Genomic DNA, 23366 nt, shown 5'->3' with positions numbered 1-23366 from the left:
ATTAATTACTCACCCTCATAGCGTTCCACACCCATAAGACCTTCGTTCATCTTCAGAACACAAATTAAGATATTTTTGTTGAAATCTGTTGACTCAGTGAAGCCTCCATGGCCAGCAATGACTTCCTCTCTCAAGATCCATTAATGTACTAAAAACCTATTTAAATCAGTTCATGTGAGTACAGTGGTTCAATATTAATATTATAAAGTGACGAGAATATTTTTGGTGCGCCAAAAAAACAAAATAACAACTTATTTAGTGATGGCCAATTTCAAAACACTGCTTCAGGAAGCATCGGAGCATAATGAATCAGTGTATCGAATCTTCTGTTCGGAGCACTAAAGTCACGTGATTTCAGCCGTTGGCAGTTTGACACGCGATCTGAATCATGATTCGATACACTTATTCATTTATGCTCCGAAGCTTCCTGAAGCAGTGTTTTGAAATCGGCCATTTTCAATGGTTTGTTTATATCTTCTTCAGAGGTCGCGTTGACTTAAAATTTTCCATCATTGACTGTTTTTTTTTTAGCAGTGAGGGAAAAATCTGAAGGCCATCCATCATTTTGACATTTTCACACTGAGGGTGATCTATTGTAACCGGTAACTGTAATTCCCACCCCTGTCCATTTGGTGGCGAGTGCAACGCAACCTCTGGACTTATGTTTAATTTTAGGCTACACAGCAAAATCCCCAGAGTTAAATCAACACTGCTCAGACTATGCTGCGTTCACGTCACCTCGTATTTACCGGAATCTTATATTCGGAGCTTTTCACGTCCTTTTGGTCCTTGGACTGGGAAATATGCATTTCCATGGCACCACTCTCAACGCCTAAATGAATCTACAGCTTTCAGGTGGTACAGCGGCCACGTGGCACATGTGGGAGCTTTCAGAAAACTCCCAGCTTACAAGCTGTAATTACGAACTCTATGAGGACGTGAACGCTTTTTACAAGCTAGAATCTCGTAACTACAGGAATTACGAGGCCGCGTGAACGCACGTTTACATATGGTCCCTCTCTATATAATTTTAAAGTAACACTGAAGCAGAGTTAAAGATAATGAGATTAATTACGTTATAATTGAGCATTAGTGATGAACAACTGCTGTTAACAAGCAGAATCACTGAAGAGAAACACAATGACTTCAGCCACAGCCTTAGATGAAATCAACTGAAGATAAAAGACATTAAATCTCTCAAGATCTGATTAAACAACTCCACAAACAGCATATTATCATCATATTAACTTTAACTCTGCTTCAGTGTTATTTAAACTCTATGTAGAGAGGGACCATATGTTCTCTGAGCAGAGTTGATTTAACTCTGGATTTTGCTGTGTACTAGCCTAAATACACAATAGCAAAATATTATCACCCTCTACACTTGACTTCATTTGGCTCCCATGCAGATTGTTAACTGCTAAGTTGCATACAAATGTGTTCTCATTCTCGTTGCATTCACAGAGAGGTTGGAAAATTAGATGTGAAACTATCACTGACAGGTTCTGTTTTGTAAATGTATAAATTATAGGCTATGCTATCAAAATATACGATTGCTTATAAGTATTCTGTCATCCTTTGTTGACTTGTTCACACATTTTTAACCTTTGAATCTAGTGAATAGTGTCCTGTTTGACTTCATATTACAGAGCAGGAGCAAGATAGAGGATGATTAAAACCTATTAAGAGTCTTAAATCAAAATGGAGACCTGAATCTGTTACAGGAAACCTGCATTATTTATGAACAGGGGCACATTGTTAGAATTGTACCATTTATCATTGACATGGCCAACCTCACTGAACAGATTCAGAAATCTGGTTGATTAAATGAAATTAATGTCTGACTGAAATCCGAGATTACTTTCCACAGAAAATGTTTAGGCTGCGACTTTGGAAAAACAAAATGTGTCTTTTTTCCAAAGAAGAAATGTCGCCAATACTTAAAAACACTGAAATGAAGTACCGACCATAAATAACGTCACAAAAAGAAAGAAAGAAAGAAAGAAAGAAAGAAAGAAAGAAAGAAAGAAAGAAAGAAAGAAAGAAAGAAAGAAAGAAAGAAAAGGGCAGTAGTGAATCACTTTGACACATTTCATGTCAAGAAAGCTGATTTCCTTTAATTTAAATATTTGTGTTACAAATGGCACAAAAAATAGGTGTAAATTACCATAAATATTTAATATATTTAAATTCATAAATATGTCCTAATTGTTTATTATGAATATAATTAATTATATTAATTACAATTAAATAATTTCAAAAATGTACTATAAAATAGCTATAGCTAACTATAAAAGATACTACATTTGTAGAGCAATAATTTGTCACTTTTCACAAGAATCTCAGAATTTCAGCAGTTTTCCTCATCAGTTTCTAATATTCATCAGTATCATGATGCTCTTTGTATCATATAGCTGTTTGCTCTAGGGTTCCTCACAGATCTTCTTCACTCATTGTCTTCCAGTGATCCCTGGACATTCACATTTGCTTTGGCAACCTTTCCATCACCCTCATCTTCCTCATCATCAGAGCTGTCGGCCCAGCGGCCTACCCGTCTCACGCCCTCAGCCACCACGGGTGCGTTAACACAGGGATTGTGGTCGTAGATGACGAGCTTCAAGCCTCTTAAGTAGGCGAGCGACGGAAACTGGCGAATGCGATTGCGGTCCACATCAATCACCTCCAAGTAATGCATCTTCAGCAGCACAGGAGGGAAGTCATTTAGCAAGTTGCCTGCTAGCCAGATGCTGCGCAGCTCCTCCAGTCGCCCAAGCTCTGATGGTAAACTACGTAGCTGATTGTAGCCCAAATGAAGGGTCTTGATGTTGGGAAGCTCGCATATTACTCGAGGGAACTTGGAGAAGCAGTTGGTCTCCAGCCACAACGTTTTAAGCTCAGTGAGTTGCTGCAGTTCCTTCGGCAACCAGTACAGTCGGTTATTACCGAGATAGAGGATGTTAAGCTGAACGAGGCTGCATACAACCAGAGGAAGCTCCTCGAAACAGTTGAAGTCCAAGGCTAGAAGCTGGAGCTTCTGAAGGTTTCGCAGCTCTGACGGCAGGTTGCTCAGGTGGTTGTCGCTCAGATAGAGTTTGACTAGTTCATTGAAAGCAGAAGCTCTGATGGGAAAGCGACGTAACTGCCGGCTACTCAGGTCTAGAGTACGATCAAGCGGCATCTCCTTCAAGTCGCCTACTAAGAAGCGTTGACATCTCTCGGAGGGCATGAAGGCCACGGCACCCCGCACGACATTTCCCATCTTCTCGGTCCACATTCATGGTCTCTTGAGACACAAAATAAGGGTATAAATCAAGGGTACACTCTCAAAAATAAAGGTTCCAAAAGGAGGTTTCCACAGCAATGCGATACACTCTTATTGGCATCAAAAGAACACAATAATTTTTTCTAAATTTGAAGGTCATTTTAAAAATCTACAGAACCATTTTTCACTATAAAGAACCCTTTGTGTAGTGGAAAGGCTCCATGGATGTTGAAGATTCTTCATGGAACCATAGATGCCAATAAAGAACAACCATTTTTTGGTTCCCCAAAGAAACTTTCAGTAAATAGTTCTTAAAGCGAATTTTTTTTCTAAATTTGAAGGTCATTTTTAAAAACCTACAGAACCATTTTCCACTATAAAGAACCTTTTGTGTAGTGGAAAGGTTCTATGGATGTTGAAGATTCTTCATGGAACCATAGATGCCAATAAAGAACAATAATTTTTTGGTTCCCCAAAGAAACTTTCAGTGAATAGTTCTTAAAACAACATTTTTTTCTAAATTTGAAGGTCATTTTTAAAAATCTACAGAACCATTTTCCACTATAAAGAACCTTTTGTGTATTGGAAAGGTTCTTTGGATGTTGAAGATTCTTCATGGAACCATAGATGCCAATAAAGAACAATAATTTTTTGGTTCCCCAAAGAAACTTTCAGTGAATAGTTCTTAAAACAACATTTTTTTCTAAATTTGAAGGTCATTTTTAAAAATCTACAGAACCATTTTCCACTATAAAGAACCTTTTGTGTATTGGAAAGGTTCTTTGGATGTTGAAGATTCTTCATGGAACCATAGATGCCAATAAAGAACAATAATTTTTTGGTTCCACAAAGAAACTTTCAGTGAATAGTTCTTAAAGCAACATTTTTTTTCTAAATGTAAAGAACATTTTTTAAAATCTAAAGAACTATTTTCCATTATAAAATACCTTTTGTGCAGTCGAAAGGTTCTATGGATGTTAAAGGTTCAACATGGAAACATCGATGCCAATAAAGAACCATTATTTTTAAGAGTGCAGACATATGAATGACGCAATGAAAAGACAAAATAAAAACGTATATATATTCTTTCCTTACCAGGTTGCCGAAATGTAGATGTTCATTTACCATCGAGCTTTTTTCACAAAACTGAGAGTGCAAAATGGGCGACAGTATGGTGTTTCATGCTCCTGTGTTCTGCTGACACCTCTGCCCTGCCAGTCGCCGAGAGCACCAGAGATGACATCCAGCATGCTCCTCCCCATTCCGGCTAAATGATTTCTTCCAGCTCTGGAAGGTGGAGCTGACCGGGAGCTGTGATAAGCCTAAAGGTGTCTAATGATTAAGGAATTTGAGGGTAATCTGAGACCTTCTATTTAAGCATTTATATCTCAGTCAGGACCCTCTGCATAACTGAGACCACTTGAGTGCACCACCCCAAAGATAAGACTCCCCCAGTTATGGTCCAACAGCGGCTGTCAACATCACATGGCATGTCACAGTATTTGGTTTGGAAAATTTAAGAGGAAGAATGGAAAATAAAAAAGAGCTTTTTTTCATAATCAAACTGATTATAATATATAGTAAAAATATCCCATTAAATTAAAAAAGTAAAAGTACGGTGACAATGTGTCCAGTTTTACAGGATCCTTGTATGTTTTGCTACTTATAACCATACATTTCATTAAGTCATATGTTAAAATACCTGCTTAATTGTAATGTTAACCACCACTACAACACAGGTGGCACAATAGAAAGCCACATGATGAATCAGAGTTCATCATAAGCTGCCTTTTCATGAAACATACAGTAAGTACTTGTAGACGGTGGTCATAAGTACAAAGACAAAACACCATCAGGGTAACATAGGACACTAAAATAATGCAATAAACATTAATTACATACCATAAAATGTAACACAAAACACACTAATGTACATTTTTTGATACAAAAAATAAGAAGAAACCAAATTATTTACAAAAAATATATAATCATATGAGTTGTGTAATGCAGGGATTTCTGGGAATGTCATTTTACTGTTTTTGACCGTAAATTATATGGTAATTCATAGTTTTTATTTGCAAAAACATAAATCTGACAGTATTTTTACAATAAAATTACATATAATGTGTGGTAAACAATTTCTGAAATTAGTATATATATATATATATATATATATATATATATATATATATATATATATATATATATATATATATATATTTAAAACCACACATTATATGTAATTTTACTGTAAAATACTGTCAAATTTGTTCTTAAAATTTAAATTCTTAATAATTTTCATAAAGTTTTAAACATAATTTCAATGTAAAAGTTAATGAACCAAAGCCAAACTTCTTAATAAAGCTTTCTATTCAGTAAATTCACAGAAATTCTTTCTTTTTATTATGCATTATAATATAAAGACAGTTTTATCCCGCTGACATTTTTTTTACTTTATCCTAAAACAAACAAACAAACAAACTAATTCAAATTTAATTAAAAAAAACTCCAGTTACTGTGTGCTTTATATTATTTGACACTTGTACTTTTACTACTTTGATTAGTTTTTTTAAGGGTTTTGAACTAAAAAATCAGATCACACATGTCCATAATGGTTTCTTGATAATTTTCTAAACTTTCATTTTGCTCCCTATCAAAAATGAATGTTGCTCACTTATCCAAAAGTAGCAAATCACTTCTGAGTAAATGCAACACTTACATGATATTGATATTACCCTCCCAGTCATCCTTCTCATAACTCAAGGCTCAGCTATTTAGTGGTCCATCAAAGGTCTCCAGTAATTTAGACTATGATCGAGGACCCTCAAGTGCTGTCTGAAAGGCCTGAGTACCACTTCACACTGGAGGGAACAGACAAAAAGTGAGAAATGAGATCAAGTCAGTTAGGTGATCACAACTAAATGTGATTTAAAACGTAGACTTTCAACATAAACCTCCAAGGACTATTTAACCACTTATTTTATGGGCTGTTCTATGTGGTTAAGGGAGTACAAATCAAGATTCAGAGATTTAAGTTTAGATGACATTTACATAAAATAAATAAATAAATAAATAAATAAATAAATAAATATATATATATATATATATATATATATATATATATATATATATATATATATATATATATATATATACAAAGAATATATATATACAAAGAAAGGAAGCCTATATACAATATATACAATATAGACTATATATATATATATATATATATATATAATTATGTGTGTTGCTACATAGAAGCATATATTACAAAAGATCATGTAGATAAAAATAGGATAATAATGCATTTTCATCATATAAAATGATAATATCTGTGCTTCTGCTGCAGTGGCTTTGGATTTATGAGTAAAACAGTGTCTTAGCTTAACGTTATTTAAAGAAACACCTTTAATGTGTTAGAACAACACATTGTATGGCTGTATTTTGTGATAATGACTGTTTGACTGTACCTTATCTGTTATTTACATGCTGCTTTGGAGGCCTTATACAGCATAAAGTTCATAACTAAAGTTTGAAAACCTCTCTTTTGTGTCATACACCTCAAATTATGAATTCTTAATACTGTATGTTACCTGCACTCGGCTGTAAGCTCATAAGATTTTCTGTACTCTAAGCTGGGTTTGTTAAATGGCAGACAACAAAATATTATTATAAAATACCATAAGTGCAAAATATCAGATAAAATCAAATGAAACTGTTTCAGGTATAAAAAGAGTGACTCGAGTATCATCTTATTATAACATAATAAAAATCTCCAAAGTGTCCTGTAGAGTATCTAATATCCAGCAGACTGTATCCAGAACAATTTTCAGTCTAGTATGAAATAAACTGAAGGTCAAGGGGTCAGAGGGTAAAGGCTATTCCCCCAGCATTCTCGCCTGTAGGATTCACAGCCATCTTGGATCTGCGAGGAGAGGGTAAATTAATGCGGTTAGTCAATTCCATTTTCACCAAAAGAAATACATTGCACAACAGGGTTTGCATCGCATATGCAGGGCCAAATGAACATTTGCAGCTTTATGCGTATATCCAAGCAGATATTTAGTAGCTGAATGAATGCAATGACACGTTTGCACGGCTTTTCTGGTTTCTGTTTTTGTTCTGGAGGCCAGAGTTAGCCGACTAGCGCTAAGCGCTAACAAAAACAGACAGCCGAGACAGAGGCCTAAACCGTTTAAACAGATAGATACATGCATTATGTATGTCTAGACATCTGGTGTAATACTAATACATCCTGACTAATATAGATTAAATGGTTCAATGTGTTTTGGTTTTCATTGAAATCTCTATTTACGCCGAAAATGTCTAGTTAGCAGGTACACAGCTAACGGCAAAGCTAACTAGCTGACATAAATGAGAACATTTCGCGACATGCCAGTGTTTATTTTACTTATTTCTCTCTGCAAGCATGTCCGTAACATCATGACACGTAGGAATCAGTTTTAATATTTTGAATAATGTTATTGTTTGTAGAAATGTGAGTTTGTTGATGTATCTGGCTAGTAATTGATGTTTCTTCATGGATTTAGCTGGTGAATTAAGCTGGTTTGTTGTCAGGTGTCAGTTTCGAAAGCGATATTTGTTTCTTTTCCAGCCATACGACAAATATCTGCTGTGTTCTGAATATAGGAATACGTTATTAATTTAACAACGTACCGCCATAGCAGACTATATGTTCTTCTAGCATAAGACTATTCGCTAAATTGCGTTAAAGTTTAATCTTGCACATTCTGATTGGGTTGGAAAAAAACAGCCTGTACGTTTTCATAATGCACTTTAAAGCAGCATATAGCCTTAGGTCTTGTTCTGCAGTGGTAATTCATTATTTATTACTAGTTCTCAGTGGTGCTATGTAGAACTGGTTAATGATATGTCCACTACATGTGTGCAAAGATAATCTAATATGATTTTGCTTCAGATGTGGGTGATCAGGATTAATTATCATAACCGTCTCCTCTTTTTCCATAGGTGACAAACGGAATGTTCAGTGCAACGAGAAAGAAGTTTGCTGAGGGGGTCGAAAGTGACTACCCTGATGAGATATACTATGGCCAGCAGTCAATGTTCCCGCATCGATCGGAGAAAGACGTAAGAACAGTCGTTAGTGAATCCTAATTGTTATGTCCATTGTGTCTAAAGCTTTTGTTGACCAGAGGTCAGATAGAATGAAAAAACATTACATTATTATTGTATTAGAACATACATTATTATTAACATTTCATGTGCACTGCCAACATTTCCACTGACCTGACCACCAAAAGATATCTTAATATGTTAAAATGTTTTCACGCCAAAATAAATTGGCAAAATTGGCAAATAACATTTTACAGTCCTTCATAAATATGTACATGTTTCAAAACATTACTCGTAAATTACAGTACTGAAACTATTCTTAATGCATTGAAGTCATGTCGAAATGATTGTGTTTATGAGTTAAGCGCACATGAATGCCACTATAATATCATAATTTTCAGACTTTGTAAGTTGGGAGCGTGCCAATAAAGAATCATGGTGGAAACAAATTATGACTCTACCATTTAGCGGTTTTATGAGGAGAACCGAACTGCAAGTTGTGGCAAACTGTATTTCTCATTATTTGAATGACGGTAATAAAAAACACTGATAAACCATCAAATACACATCTAATGTGCGTCGTTTAGGGCTGGGCGATGTGGCCAAAAAAATTACCATGATGAAAATGTTCATATCAGTTGATATCGATCACGATAAATGTCAAATCTTTATTCTTTCAAGTTTAAAGGCAGATTTTTGCTCTTAAGTGGAAGTTGTAGAAACCAGACCGGAAACCTTTAAGGGTTAATTCACCCAAAAATGAAATTTCTGTCATTATTTACTCACCCTCATGTCGTTTCAAACCCGCAAGACCTTGGTTCATCCTCAGCACCCAAATTAAGATATTTTTGATAAAATCTGAGAATATATCTCCCATTGAAAGCAACAAAATGACCACATTCAAGGCCCAGAAAGGTAGTAAAGACATTGTTAAAATAGTCCATGTGGCTACAGTGGTTCAACTTTAATGTTATGAAGTGACAAATACATTTATGTGCAAAAACAAAACAAAAATAATAACTTTATTCAACAATTTCTTCTCTACCCTGTCAGCCTCCTCCTTTAATACATTTATGTTTACATTAATAATAAAACCTCATATAAATATCCCAAATTTCTGCCATACTACCCTGGTGCAGTTAGTGTCACAACAGTAAAAATAAATTTGTAAATGATGGTGATTTGTAGATTAAAAAGCATTCTGTTTTGTTGCACACAGTGTTTCTCCTGTTTCATCTGGCTTTAAACTAGCTTAAACTACAGTGACATTTGTGTTCTTCATTGAATTCAAGCGCTTCTCACTGGATCTCACGGCGCTGTTTAGTGATCACATGACCGAGACAAACAGAGAGTAAGCTCGCGCCATTTGAACTTTGGGCCGAGTTTCATTCCGTTTTTAGCGCATAAACATTATCGAATGTTTATCGAACTCTTGATATTTTATTGAGGAAAATTATATCACGATAATTATCGCTATCATTTTATCGCCCAGCCCTAGCATTGTTTGTTCATTTGTTGCATTAGCGCTAAACAGCGTCTTTCATTTGTCAGTAAGGAAAATAGAGAGCCTTGCTGAGCATAAGAGACTTCTTTCAAAAATCTTCACGGCTACAACTTATGAACGGTTGTATAAATGTAAATATGTGTATGAAAAGTAATGTCAGATCTCATTTATATATTATTTCAGATGAAGTTCTAAGTTGTCTTGTTTTACAGATGCTGCCATCACCCTCGCCGTCATCGTCAGGTCAATTGTCACAGCTTGGTGCGAGTTTGTATGGTCCGCAAAGTGAGTACAAGTCTTCGATCCGGCTTATGTTACTGATAAGTGCTGCTCGTAAAAAGACTATGCTCTCTGATTCTGAGCACCATTTGATCAGCGTTTCTCAATTTGTAGGTGCACTAGGTTTCTCAATGAGCAACATACAACGTATGAGCAACAACAATCCTCAACTGAACCGGAGTTTAACACAAGGCACTCAGTTACCGAGCCATAGCACCCCAACAACAGGCGTCCCAACAATGTCCCTCCACACACCACCTTCGCCGAACAGGTACACAATCTCCTCTGCGTGTTTTATGTTGTGTGGGATGACGTGATCTGCTGTGTTAAATCCCGTCCTTGCTGATGTTCCGCAGGGGCATCCTGCCCATGAACACCAGGAACATGATGAGCTCGCAGGTAGGGCAGGGCATGGGCATGAGCGGCAGGACCAACAGCATGGGCAGCTCTGGCCTGGGCAGCCCTAACCGCAGCTCTCCCAGCATTATCTGCATGCCCAAACAGCAGCCAGCACGCCAGCCATTCACCATCAACAGGTAAGACTGGCCACACGTGAGAGAGCAAACATGACTTGTTTTGGTAAGGCTGTCAATTTAACATGTTAATTAGTACAGGAAAAAGAAAGGAATGCCAGTGCCAGGACAGTGGTCAGATTATGTTCAATGATATGGGAATAAAACAAACTAAGGACACTTTTTGTAATGTCCAATGCTTTCATTTGCCACAGTAATAGAATCTTTATAATTTATGGCACGGCTCAACAGTAGGGATGGATTGAGGGTTGGACTAGTCCAAATAGTAAATATAATTTTATACTTATATTTATTTTAAAGTGCCCCATTATGCTTTTTTGTTTGTTTGTTTGTTTGAATATTACCTTTCATGTAGTGTGTAATATAGCTGTTTGTGAATGTAAAAGCCCTAATAGTCGACTAACTATTAATCGACGAGAAGAGGCTTAGTCGACCAAAATTTTACGTTCTAATTAAAACTTTTGCGTGACGTCATATCAATCACACTTGCGGTAACCCGGGTTACGTCAACAGACGATCATGTATCGAAATCTAGGCAATATTAAGAAGATTTGGCATTTCCAATTAATGTAGGCATGTTACATTACTATTAGGTTAAGCTTCTTTCTTTCATTATTAAATTAATATTATAATAATTTTTTTAAAGTCTTATACAATGAATTATAGGTCAAAAAATGATTAAGAGTGTAGGCTATAATGTTGTCATCAATGAAAATTAAGCGCAACTTTACTTCAAGCACTGACAAGCACTCAAACAACCTGTTTATACGAAATACTATTTGTTTCACTAGCCATGTACTGCCACAAAAGAAATAATGGAATAAATTTAGACAGTTATATGCCGTTATCAGCATTTTATGTTGAAATTCGTCTCTCTGAGAGAATATGCTCCATTAATGCAGCGTCAGACAGCTCTGTCACTTTTTACTTTCACTTTCTGTTGTGAATACTGACCGAGGTTGAGACTTTTTCACCGGCATATCTCTTGCACAAAGTTTGCTTCTTGTGTGATATCCACTGGCTCCCATTCTTGTTTTAAAACGGAAAAAAATCCCAATATAATGACGAAGGGATACATACGCCACTGCCTGTTGGCATACATATTTACAACTAAAGAAGTGAACGTGAACTTGCGTAATGCGTGTCAACATTGCACTGCGCATGTGCTCAGAGACTTTTGAATACGATTGAGAAAGTAGTCGGATTCAAGCGTTAACATGATAATTTTTTGCTGTTGGATCGGATTAGAAAAGGAATAAACCACCCCTTCCAATCCGATCGAAATTTCTTTCGGATCGAGCTCAATTGGATCGATTAAGGTGTTTACATGAACGTTTTTCAATCCGATTGATCCGTCAATCCGATTACAAGTGGATTATTTGGGTGCATGTAAACGTAGCCAATGTTGGGGAAAGTTACTTTTAAAAGTAATGCATTACAATATTGCGTTATTCCCTGTTATTTCATTACTTTTTATGGAAAGTTATGCGTTGCATTACTTTTGTGTTACTTTTTCTCACCTGGGCTGGGCTTGTTTGTTTGTTTTTTAATAACAACAAAAAAAGTTCTATTTTTGGCAAATGTAAAGGCCCTTTCACACCAAAAGTGAAATGAATAAGCCTCAGGCTGAAGGAAATGCAAATTCACACCTGTACAGTAGAGAGTGCAGCTCAAACAAACCTTATAGCTGTGCTGCCATTCTGGAATACAGTAGAATAGGATGCAGGTAAAGAATTTAAATGTATGTTCACAATTAGACCACGTTCACACAAAAGCAGAATACGGTTGCCAGTCGTGTATTTGAGGCCTTAATACGGTATGTTCACACACAGTACGGTTATTTACGAGAGTAACAACCGAACTCGCACCCGTAAATTTTCAAGACTCACAACCATGTTCCAGGAATATTCGCACTGGATTGGACAGGACTGGAGTCACATTTTTTGTGTGCGTGTTTTCACTTTCGGTAACTTACAGCAAGGGAGATATGAGCTGTGTGTCGTCTGAATGTTTTAGATCCAGTCACTATTCTTCACCAGATCCGCTCCCATCAGTTTTGTGTTCTACACGCAACTCAAATGCTGTGTCATGCACGAGAAACTGCAAAGGATGGGAGACGCAAGTGCAACGGTTAAATGTGTCCAGCAAGCGCATGTTTATATTAAAGCTGCTGCCGGTAAAGGATGATTTGATGGATGACCTTGAGACTCAGTTGGACTCTGTCCTGTCAAAAGTATAAGTCTTTTCAGTTTTATGGACGTCGCCATCTTTGATATTATTTTGGTCACTGTCGCTATGGTTACTAGTGAGAATACGGGCTTGACTCTCGTTGCACGTTCATACACACAGTATTCGAGATGCTACTGCAAGTTGCTGTTTGAACAGGACATTTCGAGACTCACACCTGTAACTAAATGCGGTTCTCAGTCTCTAAAACTGACAGTGTGAACGTAGCCTTAGTCTAGAATAACCGTCATGTTTGCACTTATTCCCATTTCTCTCAACATGGAGACAGGAGAGCTGTTAGTCAAAAAATTGGAAGACAAAGTAACTTGTGTTACTTATTTAAAAAAGTAACTCAGATATTTTGTTGTAAATTTTGTAAGTAATGCTTACTTTATTAGTTATTTGGAAAAAAGTAATCTGATTACATAACTCAAGTTACTTACCCCCAACACTGGTGATGGACAGATTGCTAATGGCGTACATATTAATGATCCCCACTGTTACGTAACAGTTGGTGTTATGTTGAGATTCGCCTGTTCTTCGGAGATCTTTTAAACAAATGAGATTCATATAAGAAGGAGGAAACAATGGAGTTTGAGACTCACTGTATGTCATTTCCATGTATTGAACTCTTATTTAACTATGCCGAGGTAAATTCAATTTTTTAATTCTAGGGCACCTTTAAGGTCTTTGCACACTGAGTCCGAAATTTCGTCTGAAAAAAATAAATAAATACGACATCATGTTGTCAATCACGTTTACACACTGCCTCTGAAACTTTTGTCTGTCATAAAAAAAATTCGGATCGGGTTCAATTTTCTGCATTTTTCACATCCGTAGCAAGCATTTCGAGAGGTGTTTTTGACATTTCAGAGCCACCGTACAACTGAACGCCAAAATCCAGAATGACGTCTGACAAGTTGATCCACTTCGTCTTGCAGCTCAAAGCACTGTATGACTGAAAAAGTGCACCAGTAGCAAAGCATCAAACTGAGCCACTGACATTCTGGGATAATCCCGCAGCTCCTTGATGATGAGGTGGAACTCTCCTTCCTCTCTACGCAATCTCAGGATTGAATATCCTTATTTTTAGGATTACGCATATGAAAATTGCGGACTCAGGGTGCAAGGACCTTTACTTCCTGCTCGAACCTATGTAGGTTTGTAACAAATTTGCATAATGCCTGCCTGTGGTCTTTATTGGCTGCCCATGAACAATGTCGTCTTTGACCCTCAAACACTGTAGTTGTGAAAGAGTCTGGTTCGTGTTGTCGACATGTTGAGAAGACATGTTTTCTGCGCTGTGAAAACAAATCCACTTTGCATGCACTTTGGAAAGAATGCGTTTAGAGAGACCGAATCTTTGATCAAACTGTTTCAGACACTGAGAAAAGAGGTGATGCTGCAATGTTTATTAGAAAATTTGTGTTTTTTGACCTTGGATGTATGTAAACCTATTGTAGGAGACCTCAAAACAACATTAGGAACCTTTTAAAATAGCATAATGGGGCACTTTAAAATGTATTACTTATACATTTGTACACATTTCTTTTTGTCAGATTTAATCTGCATTAATAGCTGAAAATTGTACTATTATTATAATTATACAAGAAACTCACAGACAGCAATAAATGAAACACTTTTACTGGGAAATAATGGAATAAGTAACTGATTATTTGTATGTATTTGTTACATGTGTTGAATTTGCTGCTCAAGAAACATTTATCATTATTATCAAAGTTAAAAACAGTTTTATTGCTTAATATTTTTGTGAAAACTAATTTTTTCCCCCCTAGGATTCTTTGATTAATAGAAAATGTAAAACAGCATTTTTTTTAGTAGAAATCTTTTGTTACACTATAAAAATCTTTACTGTCACTTTTGATCAATTTAATGTTGTCTTAATGAATAAAAAGTATTAAGTTCTTAAAAGAAAAATCGTACTGACTAAACATCTGAATGGTACTGTATAGCAGTAACCCAGTAGCGCACTTTCATCAACTGGCTCAAAACACTCTTACTCTGTCCCTGGACCAGCAAGCCATCCTTATTGTTGAGTCTTGTTTATGGACTTTGCCATTAAAACCGAATAACAGGCTTACGCATTTTATAAGGCTTGTTTTCTGTGCACATTTATGGTTGATGAGCACATATGAAGCTTGTTAGAATCTCCTTTCTTAAATACACACGACTTCTTTGTTTATTGTTAAAATTAAAGCTGATTTTATGGTTAAAAAAGTGGCTTCTCATAATCTTAAATACATATTATGTATTTTAATTAACTTTCACCTTAGGCCAAGATAAGGCCAATCAAGACTGATTAAGACTGACCTTAACAAAAGGGTCAAATCCTCATGTGTGTCATTGTAGTATGTCAGGATTTGGAATGGGCCGGAGCCAGGGGTTTGGAATGAACTCCTTATCCAATAACATCTTCAACGGGACAGGTGAGTGCTTCATTGAACATGCTTGGTGATGATACACCATGACAGGAACCGTGACGCTTAAATTGTATTCTAGAAAGAGAAGTAGCCCATTCTTATTGTATTCTTTTTCTATCGTCTGTGTGGCAGATGGGAGTGAAAATGTGACAGGAATAGACCTCTCAGAATTCCCAGCACTTGCAGACAGAAGTCGGAGGGAGGGAAACGGCAACCCAACACCTTTGCATAATCCGCTGGCTGGAAGGGCACCCTATGGTACGAGTTCATTTTACACAGTCGCATTACTTCGCTGAAACCCAAACCCTCTTAGTTTTTATTACTAAGCACGCTTCTCCTTGAATGGATGATGTGTTGTGAATGCATGACAAGGTCAGTGGTTTTATTTTTATTTCATCACAATAACCCTCAAACCTTTGTTAAAATGTGTCTCTCCATAGTTGGAATGGTCACAAAGCCATCGAACGAACAGTCGCAGGACTTCTCGATTCACAACGAAGACTTCCCTGCCCTACCCGGGCCCAACTACAAGGACCCAACATTGAGCACGGATGAAAGCAAATCAGTCAGTATTACCTGAATTTGATCTTTCATAAGCTTTGCGTAAATAACATGTCATTGTTTTGCAGGATGGGTAAGGATACTCGGCAATTGATGTTTGAAGTGATGCTGTCCAGTGCTACATGATTGCTTGACCTTTAACTCATTGTCCTGGCCTCTGCTGTCTCCACAGAACTTGAACTCCTCAGGCAAGGGCAGCTCAAGTGCAGATGGACCCAAATTTCCCGGCGACAAGACATCATCAGCACAGAATAACAACCAGCAAAAGAAAGGGATCCAGGTGTTGCCTGATGGTGAGGCTTTCTAGCAACATGCATGGATGTATTTCCAGCTTTGAAAACATGATTGTTGAATAAAACAAGTAATGTGCTTTAAAGGATTAGTTCACTTCTGAATTAAAATTTCCTGATAATTTACTCACCCCCATGTCATCCAAGATGTTCATGTCTTTCTTTCTTCGAAAAGAAATAAAGGTTTTTGATGAAAACATTCCAGGATTTTTCTCCACATAGACTTCAGCAGCTACCAACAGGTTGAAGGTCAAAATTACAGTTTCAGTGCAGCTTCAAAGGGCTCTACACAATCCCAGATGAGGAATAAGGGTCTTAAATAGCGAAACAATCGTCATTTTCCAAAAAAACCAATGTTATACACATTATGTAATCACATTAGAAAGTTCACGTGTGACGTAGGTGGAAGTACCGATCTATTGTTTACAAAATGAGCGTGCAAAGTCTAAGTCAAACACCCTTTACAGAAAAAAGGTAAAACAACGATGTTTGAGGGGAAAATGAGATGGAGTTTTTCGGCGTACCGTGGTACTTCCGCTTACGTCATTGTTTCGCTAGATATGACCCTTATTCCTCGTCTGGGATCATGTATGGCACTTTGAAGCTGCACTGAAACTGCAATTTGGACCTTCAACCCGTTGAACCCTGTTGAAGTCCACTATATGGAGAAAAATCCTGGAATGTTTTCATCAAAAACCTTAATTTCTTTTCGACTGAAGAAAGACATGAACATCTTGGATGACATAATAAATTATCAGGGATTTTGAGTTCTGAAGTGAACTAATACTTTAATGAAATATGTTAATCAAGAATTTGTTTAGGCAGGTTTCAATGCACCAGTCTGGGTTTCCATTTTAAGTTTATATATTTAATAATAATACTAATAATCCCCATGAAAAGTAAAACAATATCTTAAATTTTTATTTTGAGTAAAAAACCCTATTTATTTAAATATATAAAAATGTAAATATAAAATAATTTAAAATGGATGTAAAGTATTTTTAAAGTCAATCATCCTTTATTATTTAAGAACAATAACTAGTTTTTATAGTAATACATTTTTTTGTATATGTCATTGCTGTCGGACAGAAATCTCGTATCTCCATATTTATTTATTTTTTTTCCAAAAATCATTACTATTTTGTCTTTCTCTGGGTTTTGCAAATATTTAAAGGTACACTGTCATTTCTTTTTTTGTTAAAAAAATGTATATGATGAGCGACTACATCATGAATCAATCTTCCAAACCGTTATCCTGAATCACTATGGTACACCTATAATAAGTGTTTATCTTCGGACAATTTTAGCGGGGCGCCAACTGCTGCGGAGTAGCCCAGTACCTGCGTGATTCGTCATACGTGTTACATAGTTAACCTTGAAATGTATTGAAAAGAAATCCTCAAAACTGTCAGTAAAACCTCATAACTCCACCCCGCCTCTATCGTCAAGTGCTTCACACATTTTGGACCGTGTCTGCTTGTTTGCAGTGCAAGAGTAAAAAAAAAAGAACTGGTTGATTGAATAAGTACAGCATTTTCTTTACACAAGAAACACTATATATGTAGTATCAACAATGAATGAATGAATATATTATAAACAGCTGGAAAACTCATGGAAATTGATTGGTCAAAAGATGTATGAATCCTGCCCATTGGAAACACTCAATCAAACTTTTTGTCTTTCGTAGGCAAGGTAACAAACATTCCCTCAGGAATGGTGACGGATCAGTTTGGAATGATTGGACTCCTGACATTCATCCGGGCAGCTGAGACGGACCCTGGAATGGTTCATCTGGCTTTAGGAAGCGACCTAACAACGCTAGGACTCAACCTCAACTCTCCAGAGTATGATTCTTTAGTCTGTTGCCAAATATTGATTTCTTGCCAATGTTCTCTTTTTGTCCTCACATTCATTTCTTCACACATTAACTCCTTGTAGGAATCTGTATCCTAAGTTTGCATCTCCCTGGGCTTCAGCTCCATGTCGACCACAAGACATTGGTAAGAGTTAATCTGACCTAAACTTGTAAATATGACCAACTCATTTTGGCTCTTCAGTAATGAATGCAACTTTTTTTTTTAGACTTCCATGTTCCTTCAGAGTACTTAACCAACATTCACATAAGGGACAAGGTGAGGTGATAAACGCTTCAATAAAACTGCATTGAAATTGTAATGCGCACCCAGCTGACCTCATAATGTGCTCTAAACAGCTGGCTGCAATAAAACTGGGGCGATATGGTGAAGACCTGCTGTTCTACCTCTACTACATGAACGGAGGAGACCTCTTACAACTCCTCGCTGCCGTTGAGCTGTACGTCCTGCTGATTAAGTCATTCTTTGTGCAGACATTTAGCTGGTAAATAGAGGTTAAATGGAACGTTTTGTCGTATTGCAGCTTCAACCGGGACTGGCGGTACCATAAAGAGGAAAGGGTTTGGATTACAAGAGCACCTGGCATGGAGCCCACGCTAAAGACCAACACCTACGAGAGAGGAACGTACTACTTCTTTGATTGTCATAACTGGAGGAAGGTCGCTAAGGTAAAGATATTGAAATCGGTGTCTCCTTCCTCCATCTATTTGTTTTCAGCTAGTCTTCTGATGATTTTTCTGAAACCTAACATCTGATTTGTGCCATTTTAGAGGTTTCTAATGGCTCGCGCCAATGCCGATATCTTAAAGGGATAGTTCACCCAAAAATGAAAATAATCCCACGATTCAAGCCATCCTAGGTGTATATGACTCTGTGCTTCCCACAGGTTTGAAATATACTTGTGGTGGTAGCCGGGCGAAAAATCCTATTACCCACGGCACAAAAATGGTCTACTACATGTGACAAACAAACAATGTGTGATCTTTAACAGTATTTTTATTTATCGAAATTAATTTTAATTAAATAACATATTACATTTAATTACATACTAATATTATGCATTGTATATTATGCAAAATTTAAATGGTTCACCTTTTCGTATGTTCTCCTTGCTGTCATATAGTGTCTCTCTCAGTGAATGGGACACAGATTTTACTAGTAAAATTTATAAAATGAATAATGTGTCAAATAATGTTCTTAGTCTTTTACTTATACAATTTATAGTGTAACCAAAATACCAATAATGCCCAAAAGAAAAAGAAAAAACTTAGCGTGTGACTTTTAATTATAAACAAGCCCGAAATACACAGGGACTCTTATTTTGAAATGTCTGTACTATTGCAATCGTCTAAAACATTTTATATAAAGGCCATAAAGTAGACATTGTAATAATTCATCAACTTGAGTTCATTAGCAATCGCTTGGCATAAATCTGCACTTTTCACTGATTGAGAATCACTTTGAAGCAGTCTGAACATAGAGTCTAAAGCTCTGTTGCGCGAGCTTGTAGAATGCGCAACAGCGTCCCCTTGTGACTTTGCAAAATGCAGCGTCCGTTTGAATGTTAGCAGGAGTAAACAGTTCTGACGCACACATAACGAGCAGGTATGAAATGACTAGTTAATCGATCACGGATGGTTTCATTATCTTGCGCGGATATAAAAGTATAGGAGGATAAAAATTATAACAGCAAAAATGTGTCTCCGAATATACTTGGGCGGCCGTTATTATACGTGGGCGGCCCGCCCAAGTAAAGTCTATGAGTGGAAAGCACTGTGACTATCTTCTTTCAGACGAACACAATCAGAGATATATTTAAAAAATATCCTGACTCTTCTAAGCTTTATATTGGTAGTGAATGGAGGGTGAGATTTTGAAGCCCAAATAAATGCCTCCATCCACCATAAAAAGTAATCCATACGGCTCCAGGGGGTTAATAAAGACCTTTGAAGCAAAGCGATGTTTTTTTGTAAGAAAAATGTCCATATTTAAAACTTTATTAAAGGTCGGGTTTTTCAAAAACACTGTTTGGAAGTTAGGCTGACACCAACAACAAACGTGTAACCAATCAGTATTAGGGGGCGTATGATGGTCGAGGAGAGAGATCAAGCAAGAGGGAGATTTGGAAAAGAAAAAAAAACTGCAGAAAGAGAGATGAGAGAATGTGGTATTTAGCTTCATTGTTAGTGCACTTGCCTCACCTGCCAGCAGCGAATGGGTCGGGGTTCAAGACCGACTCGGAGCAGGGTGGTTAGGAATAGGATTGGAGTGTGAGTTTTGGAGGCGGAGCAATGAAGAGAGGGGTGGGTTTGTTTGGGTTGATTTCAAATATCAACAGTGTCCAACAGCGTTTATGACAAACTACTTACCTCACCTTTAACTATAATAACTAGCTTCCGGCAGATGGCCGTACCCGTTGATTCATGGCAAAAGAGTGATGTCTGACTTGACGCAATGAGGAACCTGAAAACGCAGAGGATAGAGCAAAACAAAACACTGGTCAGGAATTGGAAGTGTCTAAAATGAGAAATTTCTCCTACATCCTGCATCATAATTCGCGTCACGGGTTACTCTTGTGGCGCAATCGGCTTGCGCAGTATGCGTACGATCGTCTGCCAGAAGCAAGTTATTTTAGTTTATAAAAATTGGATTATGGATTACTTTTATGATGGATGGATACATTTGTTTTGGGCTTCAAAATCCCCTATTCAGTTCCATTATAAAGCTTTGAAGAGCCAGGATATATTTTAAATATATCTGTAATTGTTTCCGTCTGAAAGAAGATAGTCATATACACCTAGGATGGCTTGAGGGTGAGTAAATCATGGGATAATTTTCATTTTTGGGGGAACTATCCCTTTAAAATATACGATATGAGTCAACTCTGGATAAAATATCAAAATCATAATTTAATATTAGCAAATGATATGTACACAAAATAACAAATATATTATAGTAATTTTTTGTAGATGTGTTTTAAATAGATTAAAATTAATTGTATTAAATTATATTGTTTAATTTGATAAAAAGTTAATTGCTGTCAATCATTTATGATTTTTTTATTTTTAGTGAATGTGTTAACATTTCTAATATACAGTACAGTCCAAAAGTTTGGAATTTTTAATGTTTTTAAAAGACGTTTCGTCTGCTCACCAAGGCTACATTTATTTAATTAAAAATACAGCAAAAATTATATTAAATATTATTACAATTTAAAATAACTGTTTTTTCTATTTAAATATATTTCACAAAGTAATTTATTCCTGTGATGCAAAGCTGAATTTTCAGCATCATTACTCCAGTCTTCAGTGTCACATGATCCTTCAGAAATCATTCTAATATGCTGATCTGCTGCTCAAGAAACATTTAATGTGTACAATTGTACAAAATATTTGTGTACAATATTTTTTTTCAGGATTATTTGATGAATAGAAAGTTCAAAAGAACAGTGTTTATCTGAAATCTAATCTTTTGTAACATTATAAATGTCTTTACTGCCACTTTTGATTTAATGCAATAAAAGTATTAATTTCTTTCATTTCTTTTCAAAAAAATAAAAATAAAAATTCTCACTGACCCCAAACTTTTGAACGGTAGTGTATAATGCTACAGAAGCTTTGTATTTCAGATAAATGCTGTTCTTTTGAACTTTCTATTCATCAAGGAATCCTGAAAAAAAAAAAAGTACACAACTGTTTTCAACATTGAAAATAATCATAAATGTTTCTTGAGCAGCAAATCAGCATATTAGAATGATTTCTGAAGGATCATGTGACACTGAAGACTGGAGTAATGATGCTGAAAATTCAGCTTTGCATCACAGGAATAAATTACTTTGTGAAATATATTCAAATAGAAAACAGTTATTTTAAATTGTAATAATATTTCACAATATTACTGTTTTTTTACTGTATTTTTAATTAAATAAATGTAGCCTTGGTGAGCAGACGAAACTTCTTTTAAAAACATTAAAAATCTTAGTGGTTCCAAACTTTTGGACTGTACTGTATGCTGGTTTAATTGCACATTTTCACACATTCACTGCAAAAAAGTGAATCATGATTAAATAACTCGATTGGCTGCAGTGTGAAAATTGACTAATATATAGTTGAAAACCCCAAACGTGCACTTTGAAGTACTTAATTGATCAATCGTGCACTGTTATCTATCGATGCTGATAAATTTCGAAATATGCCATTATCATACTGAACGTTCAATATGGCTGGACGTCAGCTCTGTGCTTTCCTCTCATCTCAGGAGTTTCACCTGGAATACGACAAGCTAGAGGAGCGGCCTCACGTGCCAACCACCTTCAATTACAATCCGGCCCAGCAGGCCTTCTGAAGCTGCGTCCATCAGCACCCGTGAGCTCTTGGAGCCATCGGCCAGAGACAGCCAGCCGACCTGCCCGACCACAAAAAACCTGGTTTTATTCCTCAACTGTCTGGACAAGGACTGCGGGAGGGGGAGGGGGGGTGGCGGGGGTCTCCACCTTAAGAACTGGGGGGAGGGACCCTGCCTTACAAATTATGTGCTGCCCGAACACACAAAAAAAACACTTCTATATATTTTCATTCTGTTTTTAAATTCCCCTCTTACGTTTTTTTTCCTTCTTCTTCTCCCTCCATTTCATTTCGAGCAGGGTCAATGTTTTGTTTACTCCTCTGATGGAAAGCCCCTTTTGGTGTTTGCCTGGAGTCTTTGAAGTTGCAGTACAGCACACAAACACATCCATTGGTATTAAAAGAGAAAAGAAAAAAAAAACGCAGTTCGCGCTTTGTTTTCCGAAGCGCGCTGCGCTACCAAACAGGACAGACACAAAGACAAATCCAATACATGTGAATACACAAGGGCAAAAGAAAATGCAATGTTCATTGTTGCACTATTTAGTAATAAAAGAACACAAAAATTGTTTTCTGCTTTTTTTTTAATGTGGGAAAATCGCTCCGCTCCCGTCGTCGTCTGGAAGGACTCGCGGCCCTGTCATTAACATAATGGAGGTGCTTTTCCCCCCTCTTTTCTTTTGTTTGTCATTCCTTTTGCTCCATCCACTTGCGTTCCTCATCCCGAGCTGTTTTCTGCTTAGCTTCAATAAAACCCAATCAGACTGTTTCAGTGACCGTTGGGCACAAGCCGCGGACCAGGCGGTTGTGAGCTTATCGAGAAACATTGTTCCAGAATGAATACGAACCCTTTTCAGTCTTTGTTACGATTTTGTAATAAACGTGTACATTTTTTTAATTTTTTGACATCACATGAATAAAGATATGTATGTATGAATGTGTATATATATGATATA

General features: G+C 36.6%; 2 protein-coding genes across 5 annotated transcripts; one reads left to right on the top strand and one right to left on the bottom strand.

Annotated features, from left to right (window-relative positions):
* Positions 1–2099: 2099 nt before the first annotated feature.
* On the bottom strand, positions 2100–4567 carry lrrc10 (leucine rich repeat containing 10). The gene is made up of 2 exons (XM_067379410.1): positions 4358–4567; positions 2100–3283 (listed from the first exon to the last, which is right to left on the bottom strand). Exon 2 carries the CDS (start codon positions 3272–3274, stop codon positions 2447–2449), a length of 828 nt encoding a protein of 275 aa, XP_067235511.1. The 5' UTR covers positions 3275–3283; positions 4358–4567; the 3' UTR covers positions 2100–2446.
* Positions 4568–7149: 2582 nt separating this feature from the next.
* cnot2 (CCR4-NOT transcription complex, subunit 2) lies at positions 7150–22557 on the top strand. 4 transcript variants are annotated; one of them, XM_067379406.1, is made up of 15 exons: positions 7150–7216; positions 8255–8374; positions 10076–10148; positions 10257–10413; positions 10499–10678; positions 15272–15348; positions 15475–15600; positions 15783–15907; positions 16076–16196; positions 17881–18037; positions 18132–18193; positions 18276–18325; positions 18406–18506; positions 18591–18735; positions 22301–22557. In XM_067379406.1, exons 2-15 carry the CDS (start codon positions 8267–8269, stop codon positions 22409–22411), a joined length of 1593 nt encoding a protein of 530 aa, XP_067235507.1. In that variant the 5' UTR covers positions 7150–7216; positions 8255–8266; the 3' UTR covers positions 22412–22557. The 4 variants fall into 4 exon arrangements, with proteins under 4 accessions (XP_067235507.1, XP_067235510.1, XP_067235508.1 ...); XM_067379409.1 differs by having other exon boundaries at positions 7151–7216; positions 22325–22556; XM_067379407.1 differs by having other exon boundaries at positions 7178–7203.
* The last annotated feature ends 809 nt before the right edge of the window (positions 22558–23366 follow it).

The sequence above is a fragment of the Chanodichthys erythropterus genome, chromosome 24, assembly GCF_024489055.1.
Source record: "Chanodichthys erythropterus isolate Z2021 chromosome 24, ASM2448905v1, whole genome shotgun sequence".
In the NCBI taxonomy this organism is placed as follows: Eukaryota; Metazoa; Chordata; class Actinopteri; order Cypriniformes; family Xenocyprididae; genus Chanodichthys; species Chanodichthys erythropterus.
Note: the sequence above shows the minus strand (reverse complement) of the source record. Positions and strands in the feature narration are given on the sequence as shown.

Bases quoted from the DNA above. Each gene is read 5' to 3' on its own strand.
- lrrc10 (XM_067379410.1), bottom strand. From the start codon at position 3,274: ATGTGGACCGAGAAGATGGGAAATGTCGTGCGGGGTGCCGTGGCCTTC.
- cnot2 (XM_067379406.1), top strand. From the start codon at position 8,267: ATGTTCAGTGCAACGAGAAAGAAGTTTGCTGAGGGGGTCGAAAGTGAC. The intron at 10,414-10,498 runs GTACACAATCTC...GATGTTCCGCAG, and splicing joins ACACCACCTTCGCCGAACAG to GGGCATCCTGCCCATGAACA. The intron at 15,601-15,782 runs GTACGAGTTCAT...GTCTCTCCATAG, and splicing joins GGCTGGAAGGGCACCCTATG to TTGGAATGGTCACAAAGCCA.